Consider the following 22,339-nt stretch of genomic DNA (forward strand, 5'->3'; position numbering starts at 1 on the left):
AGACCGACAACGAACCAATAAAAAAGAAGAGCTTGCGGTTTTTTCTATCCCCAAACACAACACTGGGGCACTTCCTCCAACACCCTCTACAAGCAGCCAAAGAAGGGAGGGGCATGGAGTCAGACCACCACTAGTCTCAAGACATTTCCTGCCCTGCTGAGAATAGGGTGGAGTACTTGCACTGAATACTCATAAATCTACTCTTTATTTGGGTTGGTAATATAGCACATTTTAGTGTCCTTTTGACTTATTACAGCTTATCTGGTCCTACACAATCATAGTTCAGCTACTGGAAATATGGTAAGTCATTATGGTGCCCTTGCTGATTTCAAAACCTAACAACAACAACGATGAAAGAAGAGAAACCGAGCCAGACGGTGATGTAACACCATTTACTAGACTCATGGGGAAGGTGTGTCACGGTGTTGTGGCTGCTATTGTCTGTGAACTCTGTACCCTACACTTAGAAAAAAGGTGCTGTCTAGAACCTAAAAGGGTTCTTCGGCTGTCCCCATAGAACCCTTTTGGGTTCCATGTAGGACCCTTTCCACAGAGGGTTCTATATGGAACCCAAAAGGGTTCTACGTGGAACCAAAAAGGGTTCTCTCTGGAACCAAAAATGGAGTCCTTTTTTCTAAGAGTGTAGGCTAGTCTTGCATAATTCTTGAAACTTCCAAGGTTTTTCATAAAATCCCAGTTTGAGGATTCCGAAAATCAGGAGTGAATGAACAGGAAAATAATACTTCAACTGGAAATCATTCAGCTTGGATTTCTGAAAAAACAGGAAACTTTGGGAAAGTATCCAGAATTTTGCAACCCTGCTGGCCTGCCTTCCTCCCCTAGCCCGACCACTGTCTCCCCTGGACAATGTAGGCTCCAACTCTGACTCAAACCCTCACCAGGCTAATGGGGCATGCCCTGATAAAGTCCACACAGATAAATAATCCCAGTGCAATAAAACCATGAGGAAATGTCACTGCTGACAAGTTCAGGGCTCAGAGATGATTATCTTAACCTTTTAGCATAAAGACCAAGGAGGGGAAAATACAAATAAAATATCTCAAAACTTTTGCTGATGGATGAATCTGCAGCCTGGCTATGAGCAGATTACAGGGTGCCTTTTGTAAACAAAAAAGGGATGCGTTGAAATTCCTACACTCCCAAATCAGTCCCGGTTGTCACAATATTTGATGTTTTACTGTTGTGTATTTCTAAATCAAATTCTTACCATTCCAAAATGCTCTTGAATGCTTTTGTCTAGAAATAGTTACAATTGTGTGTTTAGGAAGAGTTTCTCTTCTGCTTGTTGTTTAATCTCAAAGTTTGGCGATCGATGAATCCGTACTTACGTGTGGGTTTCCTTGGTCTCATCCTGTTTGGACAACAGGATGGGGTGAGACACTGTGAGCCATTAGAGTAGGCACTAAAAGTCCATTTGCAGCCACATACATTAGTGAGAAACACACAGGAAACAGCCTTCTGAGTGTGACAATACATTTAAATGTAATGTGAATGAATGAATATAACAAAAATATAATACTCTAACGTATACCGTATGATAAAATAGATGAACATTTGACAGATATAGCAACAATAAGGGCACAAATCCACACTACATACTAAACACATGCATATCAACCATTATCATATCGTCACATAAATAGCACATAGACGTCCTCAGATTAATTATGCATATTGTTGTAATCATAATCATAATTTGGGAATTGACACAAAATGTGTCTATATGTAAACATATTCAGTAGGCTATAAAGTATTAATAGACAATGACTTCACAGTAAGACACTAATACAGTAGACATACAAAATTGACCGAAATCTTAACTTAAAATGTGTACAAAAAATGCTATCATGTATTTCCTCAAGACTTGGATTAAACTAACCAAGGCTATTGTTCATCATTACACTTTGCCTAACTAGGCTGCTTTGTACATTTCCATGGCCATGGAAGTAATGTCCAATGTCTTAAGACAAATATCTCTTTTCATGAATATTGCTCAGTCTTTGCGCCCCAGAGAAACAGCTCATATCACACCTTTCACTGCTTTTTGTCCCTCAGAGAATGTCTTATTTAGCAGGAATGCAAGATGACTGAATACAGTCCCCATGATCTTTCACGGAGCAACAAGGGCTGAAAGGGAATAGACCTTTAATCACTTCCACCATTCTATTTGTATCATTGTTATCATCTTACACTAAACGTACCGAGGAGGCTGTCCCAACATTTCGTAAGGGTTGAATGAAATGATGCTTAAAACGACATGACAAAGGCCATTACACGTCCGTATTCAGTCTGCTCAGTTGACCGTGCGACGAGCAAACAATGAGAAACTATATATCTACCCCTAATCTCATGGGCTTTGGCATTTAAGTCTAGCGCTGAGGCCTTTCATGGGGCACGGCCCACTATCTCCCTTAGTCATGATTTAGAGGGGGGGGGGGGAGTGAGCCGCAAAGAAGCAATGTGACCTTGCCTGCAGGAGTACCAATGAGAGTCTGTGGCTCCTGCCGTGCCATCATGTTACCCTGGCGCAAAGCAGCCCTGACTAGGAGTGGGAGTAGGAATGGGAGTATAACAGATTTAATAAGATAAATTGTGTTTGGTTAACAGCGAACGCCTGATTGGGAGACCACAGGGGCCCTAAGGCAATCATCCCCTTCACAAAGCGCCGTACACTCAAAGTGACATGAATTAGCAGAAAACAGGAGTGACAAAGATGCTTCCTCAAAACAGACCAATGATCATGTCAGACTGTCACAATAGGCTAACTGTTTTTAGCGACCAGACAAAAAACACTCAACTCACCCTCACTCACAAATCTCCCTTGCAAGTGTTCAATGAGAGAGATACTGTTCTCAAATAATTTATACAACACTTACTTCTATCTGAAGTCTCATGAGAGAAATGGAGTCTCAAAGATCTCCAAGTCAAACTGACATAAGTGACATTCCAGTCAGACACATTTTTGAACTTGGGTATTATTGTTGCTTCTGCACCAAATGTGTAAGTAAATCTCATTAGCATCATATTGTATAATGTTCAAGTAAAGATGGCTCAGGTTTTTTCCAATCATGATAAAAGCTGAACCATCCCTTCAAAAGTTGGATAATGACATTTATGGTGGAGACAAACAAGAAAAAACCAATAGCTGCACTTTAGTTAAATCATTGAACGTTGATATAAATGTATCAAAGCCTTGTTCGTTGACACTGTCTATCTCTGTTTTCAGAGGCCATACCTTCCTCCAGAGGTGTCGGCCACATAAAGCACTAGCTGAGATCAACATCTCTTTGTTGTGTGTTTCTGTAAAGCTGTAATTCAAAGGACTCTAAACAAAACTGTCCAGCCAACTGAAAGAATGCATGGTTTCTATGGAGACCTCCCCTGCGGAAAAAAATTATCTGGGGGGGGGGGGGGGGGGGAAGAGGACTAGTTGCTGTGCTGGGAAAACACAAACAGCAACACAAAATCAACCGAATCCTTGGGAGTTGTTACCAGTGAAAACCAGTGGAAGCAAAAGTACAAAGGGCCCCTTGCACAGTATGTTGAAACATGTTTACCACTATTTGTTAAAAAACATAATGAAAAGGCTAGTGAGGCCTGTTTAGTAGCTTTGTATGGCTACTACACATGTATTACAGCTATTAATCTATTATCTATCTATGTACCAGATATGCAGCTATGTATCTAATATCTATCTATGTACCAGATATGCAGCTATGTATCTATTATCTATCTATGTACCAGATATGCAGCTATGTATCTAATATCTATCTATGTACCAGATATGCAGCTATGTATCTATTATCTATCTATGTACCAGATATGCAGCTATGTATCTATTATCTATCTATGTACCAGATATGCAGCTATGTATCTAATATCTATCTATGTACCAGATATGCAGCTATGTATCTATTATCTATCTATGTACCAGATATGCAGCTATGTATCTAATATATATCTATGTACCAGATATGCAGCTATGTATCTATTATCTAGCTATGTACCAGATATGCAGGTATGTATCTATTATCTATCTATGTACCAGATATGCAGGTATGTATCTAATATCTATCTATGTACCAGATATGCAGGTATGTATCTATGGCTAAACACCACTCTTTGAAGTGAGTTCAAACAGCCCTGAAGTGTCATGGCCATCACCAGTGACACATATGGCATGCATCAGCACATGACAGGGAGGGCGGGAACCAGACCAGACGACTCTAGTCTAGGACCTCCTATAGAGGCCCACCACTGGCCCATTACCCATTCTCTGCTAGGCTAGCTGCCCTGGACTGTGGAAGCTAGCCTGCTCATTAGCCTCAAATGTGTCTGTGCGCTAACCTTCGACGACATGACCCACACCACACTGCCACACTCCCCTCTGCTGCACGAGGTCTGCCCCCAAGGCTACGTTTGAATGTGTGTCACTGTGACTGAAAAATGACAGAGGGGGAGTGGGACACCACTGGCTGGCATGACTGGCTTGATGATTAACCTCGTGGGCTGACTGGGATGAGACAACTTCTATTGTCCTTCTTTTAAGAGTGTCGGAATATTGTATAATACTGTAAGTGTTATACTATATATAGTGTATCTAATCATATGTTTATACGATTGGAATACGTCAAATGGATGTTGAGAAGAAGAAAAGGAGGACCCATGCAGAGAAGAGAGGATAGGGAGGATGGACAAGGAGGAGTGGAGAGATGGCAGGGAGTGGATCAGTCCTCATGACTGGAATGTGAGAGAGGTAGAGGCTGAGACACAGGCTGGGGCAGAGAGAGGCTGAATAAAATAAGAGCACTATCTCAGCCTATTTGCTCTCCCAAGAGTTGCTCCATGGAATCGCAATACTTGGAAGGTCCGGCCCATATTGAATGGCACATGGTTGGCCATTAGTAGTGGGAAGAACACTGTGTATCTGTCTGCTTACGACTTAGAAGGGAAATGAAGAAGGATTTGTGTTGGTTAGTTTTGTACGTTTATCAATGGTCTGGTAAAGAAAATATTCGACCAGATGTTGAATAATTGCAAACAAAGAATTAAAAGACAAAATTAGAGATGTGCACGTTATTCGAATATTGAAGTATTCAAATATCCCAACGATGTGAGTATTCTAATACTTGTGTGAGTAGTCATTTTTACAAGAAAAAATGTAATTTTAAAGACCTATTTTAACACTGAAAAGGCTTTTTCTAAATTTAATTAAAATATCCATGTGACATTAATACATACAAGGATATACCATGACATACCACAAACCTTCAATGTAGTTTTTATGACGTGCACAGTGCGCTCCCCTTAAAAAGGCGGTAGCCTCCAAGTGTTGTTTATGTTGGCCAATCAGAGCGGCAAAGAGGCTCAATGTGTAACAAGTGGAGTGAGAGTTCACTAATGCAATGCAAGATGGAATAAAATTAGGGAATTAAAAGTCAGCTAAATGAGGAGAAGGAGTAGGCTACAACGAGCAACCAACAGTTAGGTTGTTGTTTTAACTGAATGGGGTTGGGGAGAATGCACAGCATGTGGCCTCAATTAGCCTAGCTAACTATAGTACTAGCTTCTCTAGGTTACTCCAGTCAAGACAGGCACTGTTATATGGGATGATAAATAACATTGTGGCTGCTACACGTTAGCTAGCCTTGGCTGTAGCCGAGTTGCCATGGCGCTCTCTCTCCCTCCGTCTGCTTGCTCCCATCTCAAACACACCAACGCGAGTGATTCATTCCAGAATTAAGCCCAGTGAAACTACTGATGCCTCTCAGCATGTCACCCACCTAACGTCTTCCTAGCGCCATAAAACACCGCCATGAATTAACATGGACAGTAAATGGAGACAAAACTAATTATAGGCGTCAACCTGCCTACACGTTCATGTCACGTCATGTAGACGGTGTTCTCATCGTGTACACATTACACTTACATGGCACGTGTCAGTTTACGTGTACGTTTTTATTAAAGATCTCACCATGAACGCCTTACAAACGTCTTCATGATGTCTACATGCACATGCTTTTGAAATTATTTTTAATTGGCAGTGTAATCTAATCAATTTAATTTGTAGCTAAAATAGGCCTATCACCTCTATACACAAAAATATTAGGCTAGTTGATTTGCAGCCAGCCACCATTACTGTGTAGATAGCCTATAGGTGATATAGGCCTATTTCTCAAATAAATATGGACAGGATGGCTTCGTCTGAGCCCTATTCAGAAATAGGAGTTAGGTTTACCTGTTTAACAGATGCAATCACTGTCACCATGCATTCCTTAGGCTGTATGCTATCAATTTCTGTGGAGGGCTTTATGTGTTATGGTTAAAAGTAGGGCTTGAATTGACGGGGTATGTGAGGATATAGCCAAACTCGTTGGTTTATAAATTGTGAGAAAAAACAACAGTCCAGATTATATAAAAAGTGAACTAGGTTATAACAACAATTAACTCCACGATGCTTTCTGTATAGTCTACTAGCCTATCGAAGGTCATGCTCAGCCTCAACATGGGTTCATGGTAGGCCTATAGGCCTATCAAAACATTTAATGTTAAATATAAAGCATGCATCATTATCCCACAAAGAAACTGTGGTTGTTTTAAATGCTCTGGAATTTACAATATTGGTGGTAGGCTATGCTTACAGCAAACAACCAAAAAAATAGAAGCGGTATGGGTCTATCCATAGACCAAACAGCTTAAAAGATAAACCCCAAAAGAATTCAGGACAGGGGAATCTCATTGATCAGGTTATTCGTTTCAGTGCAGTTGCGTTCTTACACATAACCTAAAACCTGAACGGAACACCAAAAACCTCCCCGACCATTTTAATCACAGATCATGACAAAGCCTGAAAATGTCAACTATATTTATCCTTGATTTAGCCCACTATCGCCTATACAGTTGAAGTCGGAAGTTTACATACACCTTCACGTACACCTTTACATTTAAACTCAGTTTCACAATTCCTGACATTTAATGCTAGTAGAAATTCCCTGTCTTAGGTCAGTTAGGATCACCACTTTATTTAAAAATGTGAAATGTCAGAATAATAGTAGAGAGAATTATTTATTTCAGCCTTTATTTCTTTCATCACATTCCCAGTGGGTCAGAAGTTTACATACACTCAATTAGTATTTGGTAGAATTGCCTTTAAATTGTTTAACTTGGGTCAAACGTTTCGGGTAGCCTTCCACAAGCTTCCCACAATAAGTTGGGTGAATTTTGGCCCATTCCTCTAGACAGAGCTGGTGTAACTGAGTCAGGTTTGTAGGCCTCCTTGCTTGCAAACGCTTTTTCAGTTCTGCCCACAAATTTTCGATAGGATTGAGGTCAGGTCTTTGTGATGGCCACTCCAAATACCTTGACTTTGTTATCCTTAAGCCATTTTGCCACAACTTTGTAAGTATGCTTGGGGTCATTGTCCATTTGGAAGACCCATTTGTGATCAAGCTTTAACTTCCTGACTGCTGTCTTGAGATGTTGCTTCAATATATCCACATAATTTTCCTCCTTCATGATACCATATATTTTGTGAAGTGCACCAGTCCCTCCTGCAGCAAAGCACCCCCACAACATGATGCTGCCACCCCCATGCTTCACGGTTGGGATGGTGTTCTTCAGCTTGCAAGCATCCCCCTTTTTCCTCCAAACATAACGATGGTCATTATGGCCAAACAGTTCTATTTTTGTTTCATCAGACCAGAGGACATTTCTCCAAAAAGTACGATCTTTCTCCCCACGTGCAGTTGCAAACTGTAGTCTGGCTTTTTTATGGTGGTTTTGGAGCAGTGGCTTCTTCCTTGCTGCAGTCTTTCAGGTTATGTTAATATAGGACTTGTTTTACTGTGGATATAGATACTTTTGTACCTGTTTTCCCCATGATGGCAAGCAAAGAGGCACTGAGTTTGAAGGTAGGCCTTGAAATACATCCAAAGGTACACCTCCAAATGACTCAAATGATGTCAATTAGCCTATCAGAAGCTTCTAAAGCTATGACATAATTTTCTGGAATTTCCCAAGCTGTTTAAAGGCACAGTGAATTTAGTGTATGTAAACTTCTGACCCATTGGAATTATGATAAAGTGAATTATAAGTGAAATAATCTGTCTGTAAACAATTGTTGGAAAAATTACTTGTGTCATGCACAAAGTAGATATCCTAACCCACTTGCCAAAACTATAGTTTGTTAACAAGAAATTTATGGAGTGGTTGAAAAACGAGTTTTAATGACTCCAACCTAAGTGTATGTAAACTTCGGACTTCAACTATATTTCATCTGGATTTGACAAACAATGGCCTGACTTCTAGGATCCTTAAACCTCTCCCCGCACCTCCAAATAGGCTAAATGTAGTCCTATGAATAAGGTCTGAATGTTTTCCTATTCATTTGCATAGGCTAACCATTGTGATTAATGATATTTACTATATTCTGCTTTTTATGAAAAAACAGGCATCTGTAAAAAATAATAATTGTTTTAGATATGCTCCGCATGGCCCCTGCGAGAAAATGCATTATTTTCAAATGAATGACTACTATTTAGCACCTCACCACGTTTTTGAGAGTAGGCATATTCCTTGTAAAGATTATGTGTAGGCTATTGAGTATAAAGGCTATTGAGTATAATGAAAAAATGTCTAGACAAGAAAGAGGGAATGAGTGTTTGGCAAAGACGCGTAGGCCTATAGGGGCGTATAAGTTCTGTCTTTCTCCTGACAGTATTTGTGCGCATTTGATGTTTCATTGTGTGAATAGTTTTTTCAGCTACCCTCCGTTGTTAATGTATTCATTCCCCGTTACATAGCCTGATAAGTTACAGTACCAGTCAAAAGTTTGGACACACCTACTCATTCAAGGGTTTTTCTTTATTTTTACTATTTTCTACATTGTAGAATAATAGTGAAGACATCAAAACTATGAAATAACACATATAGAATCATGTAGTAACTAAAAAGTGTTAAATAACCATGGGCACTCTGTTCACAACGTTGACATCAGCAAACTGCTGGCCCCACACCACACCAACGTCTGCCATCTGCCCGGGACAGTTGAAACCAGGATTCATCCGTGAAGAGCACACTTCTCCAGCGTGCCAGTGGCCATCAAAGGTGAGCATTTGCCCACTGAAGTCAAGACCTTGGTGAAGACGACGAGCACGCAGATGAGCTTCCCTGAGAGTTTGTGCAGAAATTCTTCTGTTGTGGCCTTCCGAGTGGCGCCGCGTTCTAAGGCACTACATCGCAGTGCTTGAGGTACCACTACAGACCGGGTTCGATCCCGGGCTGTGTCGCAGCCGGCCGCGACCGGGAGACCCATGAGGCAGCGCACAATTGGCCCAGCATCGTCCAGGTTAGGGGAGGGTTTGGCCGGCCAGGATGTCCTTGTTCCATCGCGCTCTAGCGACTCCTGTGGTGGGTTGGGCGCATGCTGAATTCGGTCGCCAGTTGTATGGTGTTCCCTCCGACACATTGGTGCGGTGGGCTTACGGGTTAAGTGAGCAGTGTGTAGAGAAGCAGTGCGGCTTTGCAGGCTTGTGTTTCGGAGGACGCATGACTCTCGACCTTCGCCTCTCTCGAGGCCGTACGGGAGTTGCAGCAATAGGACAAGACTGTAACTACCAATTGGGGAGAAAAAGTGGTAAGAAGTAAAAAAAACGAAGAAAAAAAATAGATTCTGTTGTGCAAACCCACAATTACATAAGCTGTCCAGGTGGCTGGTCTCAGACGATCCCGCAGGTGAAGAAGACGATGTGGAGGTCCTGGGTTGGCGTGGTTACACGTGGTCTGCGGTTGTTAAGTCAATTGGACACACTACCAAATTCTCAAAAATGATGTTGGAGGAGGCATATGGTAGAGAACTGAACATTAAATTATCTGGCAACAGCTCTGGCATGCCAATTGCACACTCCATCTAAACTTGAGACATCTGAGGCATTTTAGAGTGGCCTTTTATTGTCCCCAGCACAAGATGCACTTGTGTAATGATCATGCTGTTTAATCAGCTTCTTGATATGTCAGACCTGTCATGTGGATGGACTATCTTGTCAAAGGAGAAATGTTCACCAACAGGAACGTAAACAAATTTGTGCACACAATTTGAAAGAAATAAACTTTTTGTGCGTATGGCAAATTTCAGGGATTTTTTATTTCAGGTCATGAAACATGGCACCAACACTTTACATGTTGCGTTTATATTTTAGTTCAGTGTATATCGCTGTTCATTGTCTATTTAAGAGCTAGAGAGAGGAGGAAGAGATAGACGAGTTGCCAGAAGATTTGCGTGAATTCCAAGAAGGGAACAGTGAAATATCAACTGCTGTTTAGACTATCCTTATCAATAGGTGGTTTCACAGATTTAGATAAAGCACTCAAATTAAAATGTAGGCCTAGTGTCAACATAACCATCCATTGCTTCACTAAAATTCATCAACGGCTGATAGGCTATGGATGTGTTTCTATTTTCTAATGGTTGTCAATTTCATCTTCGTATAGCCTATATCACAGCTGTCTCTATGTCTTCCCCTTAATTGATATGATAGGCTACATTGATTTAGCATTATTCTATAATGTACACTCATTTTTGATATCCGCCAGAAAGGATTTGAAGCTAAGACTTGATGTTTTGGGGGGGAAGGAGAAATGTGATTTGCTTATGTCTGAGAGAGATGGCTGCAGACGGCTTTGATTGATGGTTATTTTAGGTGGGTGGGTGTGCCTGTGCGAGTTTGCTAATTCTCTCTATGTCCATTCAGAAAGTTTCCTAAAACAGGCCTAACCTGTCTGGACTTAAATCTCTTTAATCAAAACTCCAACCTTGTGGGGGTCCAGAGAAACTGTACATGCCAGTGATGCTTATCATTAAATAAACAACATTCTAGTATGCCTAATAGTCCGGCTATAACCACTTGATCAAGGCTATAACCACTTGGTCAAAAGTTGGAATTTCAGTAATATAATAATGAAGACGTTGATTTGAGGAGGAAAAAAGATGGCAACTATATATAGGCTAGATACATTATAGATAGGGCTACAGTGGATTGATGCATGATTACTACTGGAGTGCATAGTTGCCATGGTGTTTACATCAAATACAACATGTCCCCCCCCCCCCCCCCCCAAAAAAAAAAAACGGAATAGGCAGTTGCCAGCAGTAGGCCTACCATGTAAAAGGAAGACAGTGTCACGTCCTGACCAGTAAAAGGGGTTATTTGTCATTGTAGTTTGGTCAGGGCGTGGCAGGGGGTGTTTGTTTTGTGTGTTTCGGTGTTTTTGGTTTATGTTATATATTTTCTATTTCTATGTGTATATCTAGTTTTCTATTTCTATGTTGGGTTTGTGGCAATGATCCCCAATTAGAGGCAGCTGGATGTCGTTGTCTCTAATTGGAGGCCATATTTAGTTGGGTTTGTTTTCACTTGTGTTTTGTGGGTGGTTATTTTCTGTATAGCCTGTGTTGCCTTACGGAACTGTTTCGTCGTTTTGTTTATGTGTTATCTTTAAATAAATTAAGAAGATGAGCACTATACCCACTGCGCCTTGGTCCTATCCTTACGACGCCCATGACAGACAGCTTCGTTTGAACCTAAAATTATTTTCGAAGTGGAATAGAAATTCTGAGTAGACCCTCCTGCAGTTGAGAGGCTTACGGAATTATAATAGCCTGTCGATGAACAATATAGCTCAATACTTTTTTTAACCTAAGATAGACCAGAGCCTGTCATGGGCAGAACAAGCAAGGTGGGCAGAGCCAAGCACGAGCTAGCGAGATCCTATTGGCACATTCTAGCATTTATTTGAATATTTCCATAAGGGAACACCTACTCTGGGAAGTGCGCGTGGGCAATAACTAAATTCACCCTTGCACTCCTTCTAAACAATGCAATTTTTTGGGGGGAGGGGGGCAAAGGGTAAAGTCTGCAAAACATAGTCTACTCTGTTTGTTACAGATTCTAGTTTTGGAAACAGAAAACTGCATTGAGATCAAATGTTTAATCGAGGAAAAAATGTGCAGAATGTCGGCCAAAATCAATCTCGCCCCATCTTCCACCACTGCTGGCCACTGCGATTCCTTTCATCACCATATTTAGTAGTGAGTGGAAATGCCAACCGGACGCTTCACATTTATACAACCGGTGAAATATCTGTCTCATTGTTCTATCTGTGGGTGTAGTGTTTGTAACGCAAGATGGAGGAGAGGCTGTCTCTCGTCAGAGATCGCATTTATTTTGGGAGATTGTAAAATATTACCTTTTCATTCAAGACAAGATAAATATATTGTTTCAGGTGATAATAAAACATGTTTTGTTAAGTTACTTCTTCCTCAACTTGTTTCTCCAACTTTATAGCAAGTCAAGCTAGCTTGCACAGCAGAGCAGCTAGCTAGCTAGCTAAAAGCTAGGCTAGCTTGAAAATACCACTAGTAGCTAGCGACCTCCACCTAATAATTATCATCAAAAACAAAAGTCCTTACCATCACAATAAACTTAAATCGGAGGCAACAGTTATATAATCTAATTGGCTTAAAAGCCAATGTGTATTATTTAACATTACTATTAAAATAGTACTCACTTATAGGAATCTGTAATTGTTTGCAAGATGCTAGCTATCCCATAAAGCCATCGCCAAAAACCAAATGTTTCTCTTCTTCTGTGGTTTGGTAACTTCCTGTTCTTCTACGGACTCTGGCTGGACTGAAGACGACGCAATGTTTGGAAAATGTCAAAGTATTCGTCTGGCAATGAAGTCTTCAACCACAAGGGGGCATTGCGATTCCACTGCGTTGTGGACATCCCTATTGAAATAGATGACATCCTGCGTAACGTAACTGAGTGCTTATGAGTAATGTGACACCTCATGTCAACCAGATGCATCAAACTCTTTGCGTTCTGGCAGAAGTCATTCATTGCCAATGCAGCAGTCCGCAATGCTACGTTGGGGATGCTACACTAGACTGCTGCGCTGTGTTCTGTGTTCCTGCATGCATTCAATCTTTTTAACTGTGCGTTGCTTTACCGTGCGGTGGTACAAACGGAAGTACACACACATACTCCAACTAGCTAGCTTTTAGCAGGTCGAAAAGCGAAGCACGTGTGCATCAAGTACGAAAAATGCGGGCTAGACATCCAGCAAAACAAAACGCATATGCATCTGGTGGACATCAGGCGTGAACGAGGCTTCCGAAGTCCAATGGTAGGCAACAGCATAAGACACAGGGGTCACGCAGACGTTAGCCAGGCGGTGGTATCACGACAAGTCAGTCAGACATTCAGTGGTAGGCGACAGTAGCTCATTCGGCTCTTTTCACCCACAATACTCACCGCCTCCTCTGCAGCTGCAGCAATAGAGTGCCAGCCTCTCTCCCTTGCTCAGCAGTGCTTAAAAAAAACACATGTATTTCGAATATCCAGACATCCAAACAAAAATGTAAGATACTATTCGAATAGTGAAATTCCCATCCCTAGACAAAATCAACTCAAATTGGATTTAAGCGGAGTACAAGTCCATGGCTCCATGATGGATATCAAACATGCACTCTGTATGGTACGTGTATGTTGCACTATATTCTCTTATAACGCAGCTTTACTCACATCCTCTCTCATAGGAGCCTACTGCGTAATTTCAACTTCAGCTCATACACTTGTGCTCTACTTTACTACTGGCACCTTCAAAATGTGGAACAATAAACACAAATCTTAATATCAATCAATAAAATAGGTATACTGTGTTAAACATGACATATTTAGTGTTCAAAATTGGTATGTATAAACAATAGCATTCTTGAGGATGTTGAAGTATGTCAGGTGAAATGAAGGTGATGGGTAGTCAGATGGAAGCAATGTGGGCTATGAAAAAGAAGAAGAATCATTGTAACATTGTAATATTAGTGGGCTCTTAGGCCTGCAACAATGTAAGATGGTCATGGTCCCCTATTGCCCATTGTATTTTCATGTATACTTTTTATATTTTGTTAATCTCACTGTAAATCAGTCATGGATACTTAGGGATAGATGGAAATGTACAGAATGGTTACATGAAGGAAAGTGTGGGAGTTCGTGCTTTTTCAATTTCAGTCAAGGGGTGGGTTTAGTATATATTTTTTTTAAATCTAGTCCAGGGGAAGGTGAGGTAATTTGTAATTGATGAAATTTCAATATTTCTCAGTGTTTTAGAAGTAGTTGCTTATTAGGCTATATATCAATGTGTGCCAGATGCCGCCCCTCATCTCTGATTCTCCGCTGGGCACGCAATATCAAGTGCACCTATAGGCTATTTAGTGCGGTCTAAATCAAATGATCCATAGCCTATCGGCTATGAAGTGCATGCTCAGAGACACAAAGAGCAAAGTTCTATTTCTAAGATAGCTGCTGGTCTGGTGTAAATACAACTAGGCTGCATTACACACCGCCATGGATATTCCAACCCTGAGCCCATGCCTGCTCTGCTCTTGTTGATCACAAACTGCCTAACCAATGTCTGTGCTGTGTAGGGCTACGGTGTCAGTTCAGGAAGAGAGTCAAAGGCTTCTTCCGAAAATAATAGTTTATTAGGGCTATTCCAAAAAATGCACTTGCTCGTGGACTAGCCTATAACCTACATGTATGCTATGTTGAGTTTGAGGAGAGCGCAGAGATGAGAAGGAGGACCAGAGGTTAACTTTGATAGCTTGCTACTACTATCATTTATTTTGATTAAAAACAACATGTGTCTTGCCCATGACGGTTGAAATGAATTATGCCTACTCGAATGAATTTGCCTCCTTTCAGCACCGTGAGCTGTCCATTTCCATTGATTGTGCCACAGCTGCTGCTTCAAGTTTCTTGAATCTGGTTTATTGTGAGGTCATCAACTCTGATAAACACATCTTCATTTTAATTAGACAAACAAAGAGAGGGCTTTATGTTGGAGCCTATTTCTTCCTATTTAAGAAATAAGCAGTAGGCCTACTTGTTTGACAGACGAAATCAGGCTATAGGCTGCTATATCCAGGTAGGCCATTTTTTTTTGAAGTATCATGCTCAGATTCCTAATGACTTCTCAGATGTAATTATTTGCAAACAGGGTCAGCGTCGTTGCAAACAAGACACACTGACTTGGCATTGGCGAAATATGATAAGATGAACACAGGCCTATCTTTCTGTCCATTCTTATCCTATTAAAAAAGATTCAGCTAATACGTAAAACGACGTAGCATTGCATGAAATGTTTATTAATAGCCTATTTTCTCCCGGACCTGCAAATAAAATCATAGATTCATGCAATGCTTTTACTATAAAGGAGACCTTTCCATCCTTATTCTTGTCCACGGTGGTCTGCGAACCCACAACCTTCTGTCCCGCAGTCTTGTGTGCTAGCAAATTTCCTGCACTGCCATGTAATGCTTACAGGATGAAGAACAGTTTCTAAAACTGCATTTCTAAGGCTCTGGTCTGTCCAAGAATTTAGGGTAAACGGTAGACAAATTCTCTACTATCCACTTACTTTGTATAGAAGGGGTCACTTGTTTTTTTTTTCAAGCGTTCAGGGACGGTTTAGATTATATACATTTTGCTGAAGGGAGGGCCATCCATTTTCATTTCAGAGAGGTCCGATTTTCTCCATGTAGCCCTTATTATAAATAACGTTCACTCCCGTAGTCAGCCACAATGACAAAGTAATGACACGTTTCATATAACACCTTTCTGTGTCTATGTAGGCTACAGTAAAGCAACCGCATCAGCTCCCTCAGCCATGTTGGAACAGCCCATTTCTGTCATCACGGGAGAAAATGAAAACCCGGCTCCTACACATGCACGCCCCGGCTCCTACACATGCATGCGCACCCACCACTCACACAATTAAGAGCAGGCACGGCTGGCTGGTACCGTTGTCTCGCGCTCCCTCCTATTTCCAAATAGCACGACATGCACACCACTGGACTATGACATTCAGGATCCCCCATATGCGGCGCGCTATTCAGGAACATGCGCAGCATGCATCACACGTTCCCCATATTGATCCCCCCCAAAAGACAAACTGAGCCTAAATCGATAGGTCATTTACAAATAGTCGTCATAGTTGACCATTCAAATCCACGGTAGGCTAATTACACGTGTAAATATAGTCGGGAGTAGTTATTCTGGACACATGTTTTATTTCACATAAATCCCCAGCTGTTAGAGGATATTCCTTACATAGACTGCCGATTGACCATGCGGCTTTGCCCTGTCTAGATATAAGTCCAGTATTTAACAGCATAGGCGCACATTTAAAAAAAGCCTTGATGTCTTGCCCAACACTGAGCACTGAAGAGCGGACAAATAAATTCCAGTTGAAGTCAATAACATGACATTATCTTTTGTCTGCATATTGGCGATGTTTTAATGTTGACTATAATCAAAATATTATTAATTTCGCCTAATAACATCCTTTCTTCACTGTTTCCAAAAAATAAATCCCCCAGTTCACCCCGCAAAAAGACCTACAGTGCAATTAGCTCGCCTACATATTCTTTCCCTTTTGCAGGTGTGGCAACCGGGGCGAAATCGTTCAAATTGAGCCAGAACATTCATTGTCAGTGCATAGAATAACCCTAGTCTATACAATAATAATAGGCTACATGCAGTTAAGTCAAAAGTCTACTTACTCCATGTTTCACCACCGTCCCGTTTCACCAACTCTGCTGTGTTCGACTGAAATGTGTATTTTGCCTTTAATATCAAGAGGAGTAGTCTTCCTCAGTAGCCCACTACCATCAATTTCGGTCTACGGACCCCCTCCCCTTCATTCAGAGCTGCAAAGTCGAGAAATCGGCAGTCCCTCCCCTGTAGCTGGCTTTGGTGGGGAGCAATGCGCTTACAGCAAATTTGCCAAAAGACTACCCTTTAAATCAGGGCCAAAATAATGATTTGCCTTTGCTAATGGGTTCAAAATAACTTCTATACTTTCCACATCCGTGCTCCCACCATTCCGTTTTAGGATGATTTCTTTTGTTAAATTTTTGAGCTCATACCGCGCAATGCTGTATCATCTGTTCGCAGCGCGCGCGAGTTAGGTGAGGCGTTACGCCCCCACATGGATAGAAAATAAGAAAATAGTGTAGGCATAGAATCGATATAGCTCTGCTAGAATTCTCACACTGGACAGGACACGTCAAGGAATGTATTATTTAGGACTCATGTTATTAAATGAGACTAATAGGGTCTCAACTTCTATAAGCAATATGTTCATGCTCACTGCAGATACCTAAGTCTGAGTATCAGTCGTTTTAGGTATTCCACTCCTTGAATGTAATAGTTGAACTGAGATGGCAACCAGGCTAGCAGATACCTTTTCCATTGCCTAATGTTGGCTACATGACAACTGTTAAACATACCTTATGCAACCTACTGTACGATGTGTATCCTAGGCTGCTTACCTGTTAGCCTAAAGCGTTTAACGTAGGCCCTAACAGCAAACTAAGGAATTGTACCATCATTGAGTGGGCTATTAAGAGCTTTTCTTCCTTAGTGTAAAATGCACTCAAAATAACATTTGATTTGAGTCGATAGTGCATTATAGAGAGTTGTGTGTGCTGCCTTAAGCCACAACTGCAGCACTAGTCAAAAGTTTGGACACGTCTACTCATTCAAAAGTTTTTTGTTTAAAAAATATATATTTTCTACATTGCAGAATAATAGTGAAGACATCAAAACTATGAAATAACACATATGGAATCATGTAGTAACCAAAAAGTGTTAAACAAATCAAAATATACAGTGGCATGAAAAGGTATGTGAACCCTTTGGAATGACCTGGACTTCTGCATAAATTGTTCATAAAATGTGATTTGATCTTCATCTAAGTCACAGCAATAGACAAACACAGTCTGCTTAAACTAATGACACACAAACAATTATACGTTTTCATGTCTTTATTGAACACACTGTGTAAACATTCACAGAGAAGGGTGGAAAAGTATGTGAACCCTTGGATTTAATAACAGGTTGACCCTCCTTTGGCAGCAATAACCTCAACCAAACGTTTTCTGTAGTTGCGGATCAGACCTGCACAACGGTCAGGAGAAATGTTGTACCATTCCTCTTTACAAAACTGTTTCAGTTCAGCAATATTATTGGGATGTTTGGTGTGAACCACTTTCTTGAGGTCATGCCACTGCATCTCAATCGGGTTGATGTCAGGACTCTGACTGGGCCACTCCAGAAGGTGTATTTTCTTCTGTTGAAGCCATTCTGTTGTTTGTTTACTTCTGTGTTTTGGGATGTTGTCCTATTGCATCACCCAACTTCTGTTGAGCTTCAATTGGCGGTCAGATAGCCTTACTTTCTCCTGCAAAATGTCTGGATAAACTTGGAAATTCATTTTTCCGTCGATGATAGCGTCGATGATAGTCCATTGAGAATAAGAGCACCTCCTCCCAGCTGTCCATTGCACTGAGGCTAGGAAACACTGTCACCACCGATAAATCCACGATAAGCGAGAATTTCAATAAGCATTTCTCTACGGATGGCCTTGCTTTCCACCTGGCTACCCCTACCCCGGTCAAGAGCTCTGCACCCCCCACAGCAACTTGCACAAGCCTCCCCCATTTCTTCTTCACCCAAATCCAGATAGCTGATGTTCTGAAAGAGCTGCAAAATCTGGACCCCTACAAATCAGCTATGCTAGACAATCTGGACCCTCTCTTTCTAAAATGATCTGCCGCAATTGTTGCAACCCCTATTACTAGCCTGTTCAACCTCTCTTTTGTATCGTATGAGATCCCCAAAGATTGGAAAGCTGCCACGGTCATACCCTTCTTCAAAGGGGGAGACACTCTAGACCCAAACTGTTACAGACCTATATCTATCCTACCCTGCCTTTCTAAGGTCTTTGAAAGCCAAGTTAACAAACAGATCACCGACCATTTTGAATCCCAACATACCTTCTCCGCTATGCAATCTGGTTTCCGAGCTGGTCATGGGTGCACCTCAGCCACGCTCAAGGTCCTAAATGATATCATAATCACCATCGACAAAAGACAATACTCTGCAGCCGTATTCATAGACCTGGCCAAGGCTTTTGACTCTGTTAATCACCACATTCTTATCGGCAGACTCAACAGCTTTGGTTTCTCAAAGGACTGCCTCGCCTGGTTCACCAACTACTTCTCAGATCAAGTTCAGTGTATCAAATCGGAGAGGGCCTGTTGTCCGGACCTCTGGCAGTCTCTATGGGGCTGCCACAGAGTTCAATTCTCGGGCCGACTCTTTTCTCTGTATATATCAACGATGTCGCTCTTGCTGCGATTGATTCCCTGATCCACCTCTACGCAGACGACACCATTCTGTATACATCTGGCCCTTCTTTGGACACTGTGTTAACTAACCTCCAGACGAGCTTCAATGCCATAAAACTCTCCTTCTGTGGCCTCCAACTGCTCATAAATGCAAGTAAAACTAAATGCATGCTCTTTAACCGATCGCTGCCCGCACCTGCCCGCCCGCCTAGCATCACTACTCTGGATGGTTCTGACTTAGAATATGTGGACAACTACAAATACCTAGGTGTCTGGTTAGACTGTAAACTCTCCTTTCAGACTCATATTAAGCAACTCCAATCCAAAATTAAATCTAGAATTGGCTTCCTATTTCGCAACAATGCATCCTTCACTCATGCTGCCAAACATACCCTTGTAAAACTGACTATCCTACCGATCCTTGACTTCGGCAATGTCATTTACAAAATAGCCTCCAACACTCTACTCAGCAAATTGGATGCAGTCTATCACAGTGCCATCCGTTTAGTCACCAAAGCCCCATATACTAGCCACCACTGCAACCTGTATGCTCTCGTTGGCTGGCCCTCACTTCATATTCGTCGCCAAACCCACTGGCTCCAGTTCATCTATAAGTCCTTGCTAGGTAAAGCCCCACCTTATCTCAGCGCACTGGTCACCATAGCAGCACCCACCCATAGCACGCGCTCCAGCAGGTATATTTCACTGGTCACCCCCAAAGCCAATTCCTCCTTTGGCCGCCTTTCCTTACAGTTTTCTGCTGCCAATGACTGGAACAAATTGCAAAAATCACTGAAGCTGGAGACTCATATCTCCCTCACTAACTTTAAGCATCAGCTATCAGAGCAGCTTACAGATCACTGCACCTGTACATAGCCCATCTGTAAATAGCCCATCCAACTACCTCATCCCATATTGTATTTATTTTATTTATATTTTTAAAAAAAAATCTCCTTTGCACCCCATTATCTCTACTTGCACATTCATCTTCTGCACATCTATCACTCCAGTGTTTAATTGTGAAATTGTAATTATTTCACCATTATGGCCTATTTATTGCCTTACCTCCCTAATCTTACTTCATTTGCACACACTGCATATAGACTTTTCTATTGTGTTATTGACTGTACGTTTGTTTATTCCATGTGTAACTCTGTGTTGTTGTTTGTGTCGCACTGCTTTGCTTTATCTTGGCCAGTTCGCAGTTGTAAATGAGAACTTGTTCTCAACTGGCTTACCTGGTTAAATAAAGGTGAAAAAAAAACTGCGAACTGGCCAAGATAAAGCAAAGCAGTGCGACACAAATAACAACACAGAGTTACACATGGAATAAACAAACATACAGTCAATAACACAATAGAAAAAAGTCTATATAGAGTGTGTGCAAATGGGGTAAGATAAGGGAGGTAAGGCAATAAATAGGCCATAGTGGTGAAATAATTACAATTTAGCAAATAAACACTGGAGTGATAGATGTGCAGAAGATGAATGTGTAAGTAGAGATGCTGGGGTGCAAAGGAGCACTTTTTTTTTTTTTAAACCCGGCTTCTACCGTGGTGTCCTCCCATGAACACCATTCTTGTTTAGTGTTTTAGAGTCGTCAACAGAGCATTCTGCGCTGTGCTCTTGCAGACATCTTTGCAGGACAGCCACTCCTTGGGAGAGTAGCAACAGTGCTGAACTTTCTCAATTTACAGACAATTTGTCTTATCGTGGACTGATGAACATCAAGGCTTTTAGAGATACTTTTGTAACCCTTTCCAGCTTTATGCAAGTCAACAATTCTTGATCTTGAGATCTTTTTTTTGTTCGAGGCACGGTTCACATCAGGCAATGCTTCTTGTGAATAGCAAACTCAAATTTTGTGAGTGTTTTTTATAGGGCAGGGCAGCTCTAACCAACATCTCCAATCTCGTCTCAAAGATTGTACTCCAGGTTAGCTGACTCCTGACTCCAATTAGCTTTTGGAGAAGTCATTAGCCTAGGGGTTCACATAATTTTTCCAACCTACACTGTGAATGTTTAAATGATGTATTCAATATAGACAAGAAAAATACAATCATTTGTGTGTTATTAGTTTAAGCACACTGTGTTTGTCTGTTGTTGTGACTTAGATGAAGATAAGATCTAATTGTATGACCAATTTATGCAGAAATCCACATAATTCTGAAGGGTTCACATACTTTTTCTTACCACTCTATATGTTATATTTGAGATTCTTCAAAGTAGCCACCCTTTGCCTTCATGATAAATAAGAATGGTTTCTTAACTGACTTGCCTGGTTAAATATAGGTTAAATTAAAAAATAAAAAACAAAAAAGACAGCTTTGCAAACTCTTGGTATTCTCTCAACCAGCTTCATGAGGAATGCTTTTCCAACAGTCTTGAAGGAGTTCCCACTAATGCTGAGCACTTGTTGGCTGCTTTTCCTCCACTCTGCGATCCAACTCATCCCAAATCATCTCAATTGGGTTGAGGTCGGGTGATTGTGGAGGCCAGGTCATCTGATGCAGCACTCCATCACTCTCCTTGGTCAAATAGCCCTTACACAGCCTGGAGGTGTGTTTTGGGTCATTGTTCTGTTGAAAAACAAATGATAGTCCCACTAAGTGCAAACCAGAAGGGATGGCGTATCGCTGCAGAATGCTGTGGTAGCCATACTGGTTAACTGTGCCTTGAATTCTAAATAAATCACAGCCCAGCAATCACCAGCAAAGCACCCCCACACCATCACACCTCCTCCTCCATGCTTCATGGTGGGAACCACATATGCGGATATCATCCGATCTCCTACTCTGCGTCTCACAAAGACAAAGTGGTTGGAACCAAAAATCTAAAATTTGGACTCATCAGACCAAAGGACAGATTTCCACTGGTCTAATGTCTATTGATATTTTTTCTTGGTACAAGCAAGTCTCTTCTTCTTATTGGCGTCCTTAAGTAGTGGTTTCTTTGCATCAATTCAACCATGAAGGCCTGATACACATAGTCTCCTCTGAACAGTTGATGTTGAGATATGTCTGTTACTTGAACTCTGTGAAGCATTTATTTGGGCTGCAATTTCTGAGG

At 41.3% G+C, this 22,339-nt stretch overlaps 1 protein-coding gene across 3 annotated transcripts in view; it reads right to left on the reverse strand.

Moving 5' to 3' along the window:
- Nucleotides 1–17,049, reverse strand: part of palm1a (paralemmin 1a) — a 65,891-nt gene extending 48,842 nt beyond the window's left edge. Inside the window, exon 1 of one of the 3 annotated variants that reach the window (XM_014216050.3) lies at nt 16,640–17,049. In XM_014216050.3, coding sequence (XP_014071525.1) covers nt 16,640–16,644 — 5 coding nt within the window. In that variant the 5' untranslated portion in view covers nt 16,645–17,049. Of the gene's footprint in view, nt 1–15,495; nt 15,776–16,639 lie in introns of those variants that run through there. The other 2 variants (XM_014216051.3, XM_082956747.1) reach the window with 2 other exon arrangements.
- Nucleotides 17,050–22,339: the final 5,290 nt, after the last annotated feature.

This window comes from Salmo salar, chromosome 10 (genome assembly GCF_965601325.2).
Source record: "Salmo salar chromosome 10, fSalSal1, whole genome shotgun sequence".
NCBI lineage: Eukaryota > Metazoa > Chordata > Actinopteri > Salmoniformes > Salmonidae > Salmo > Salmo salar.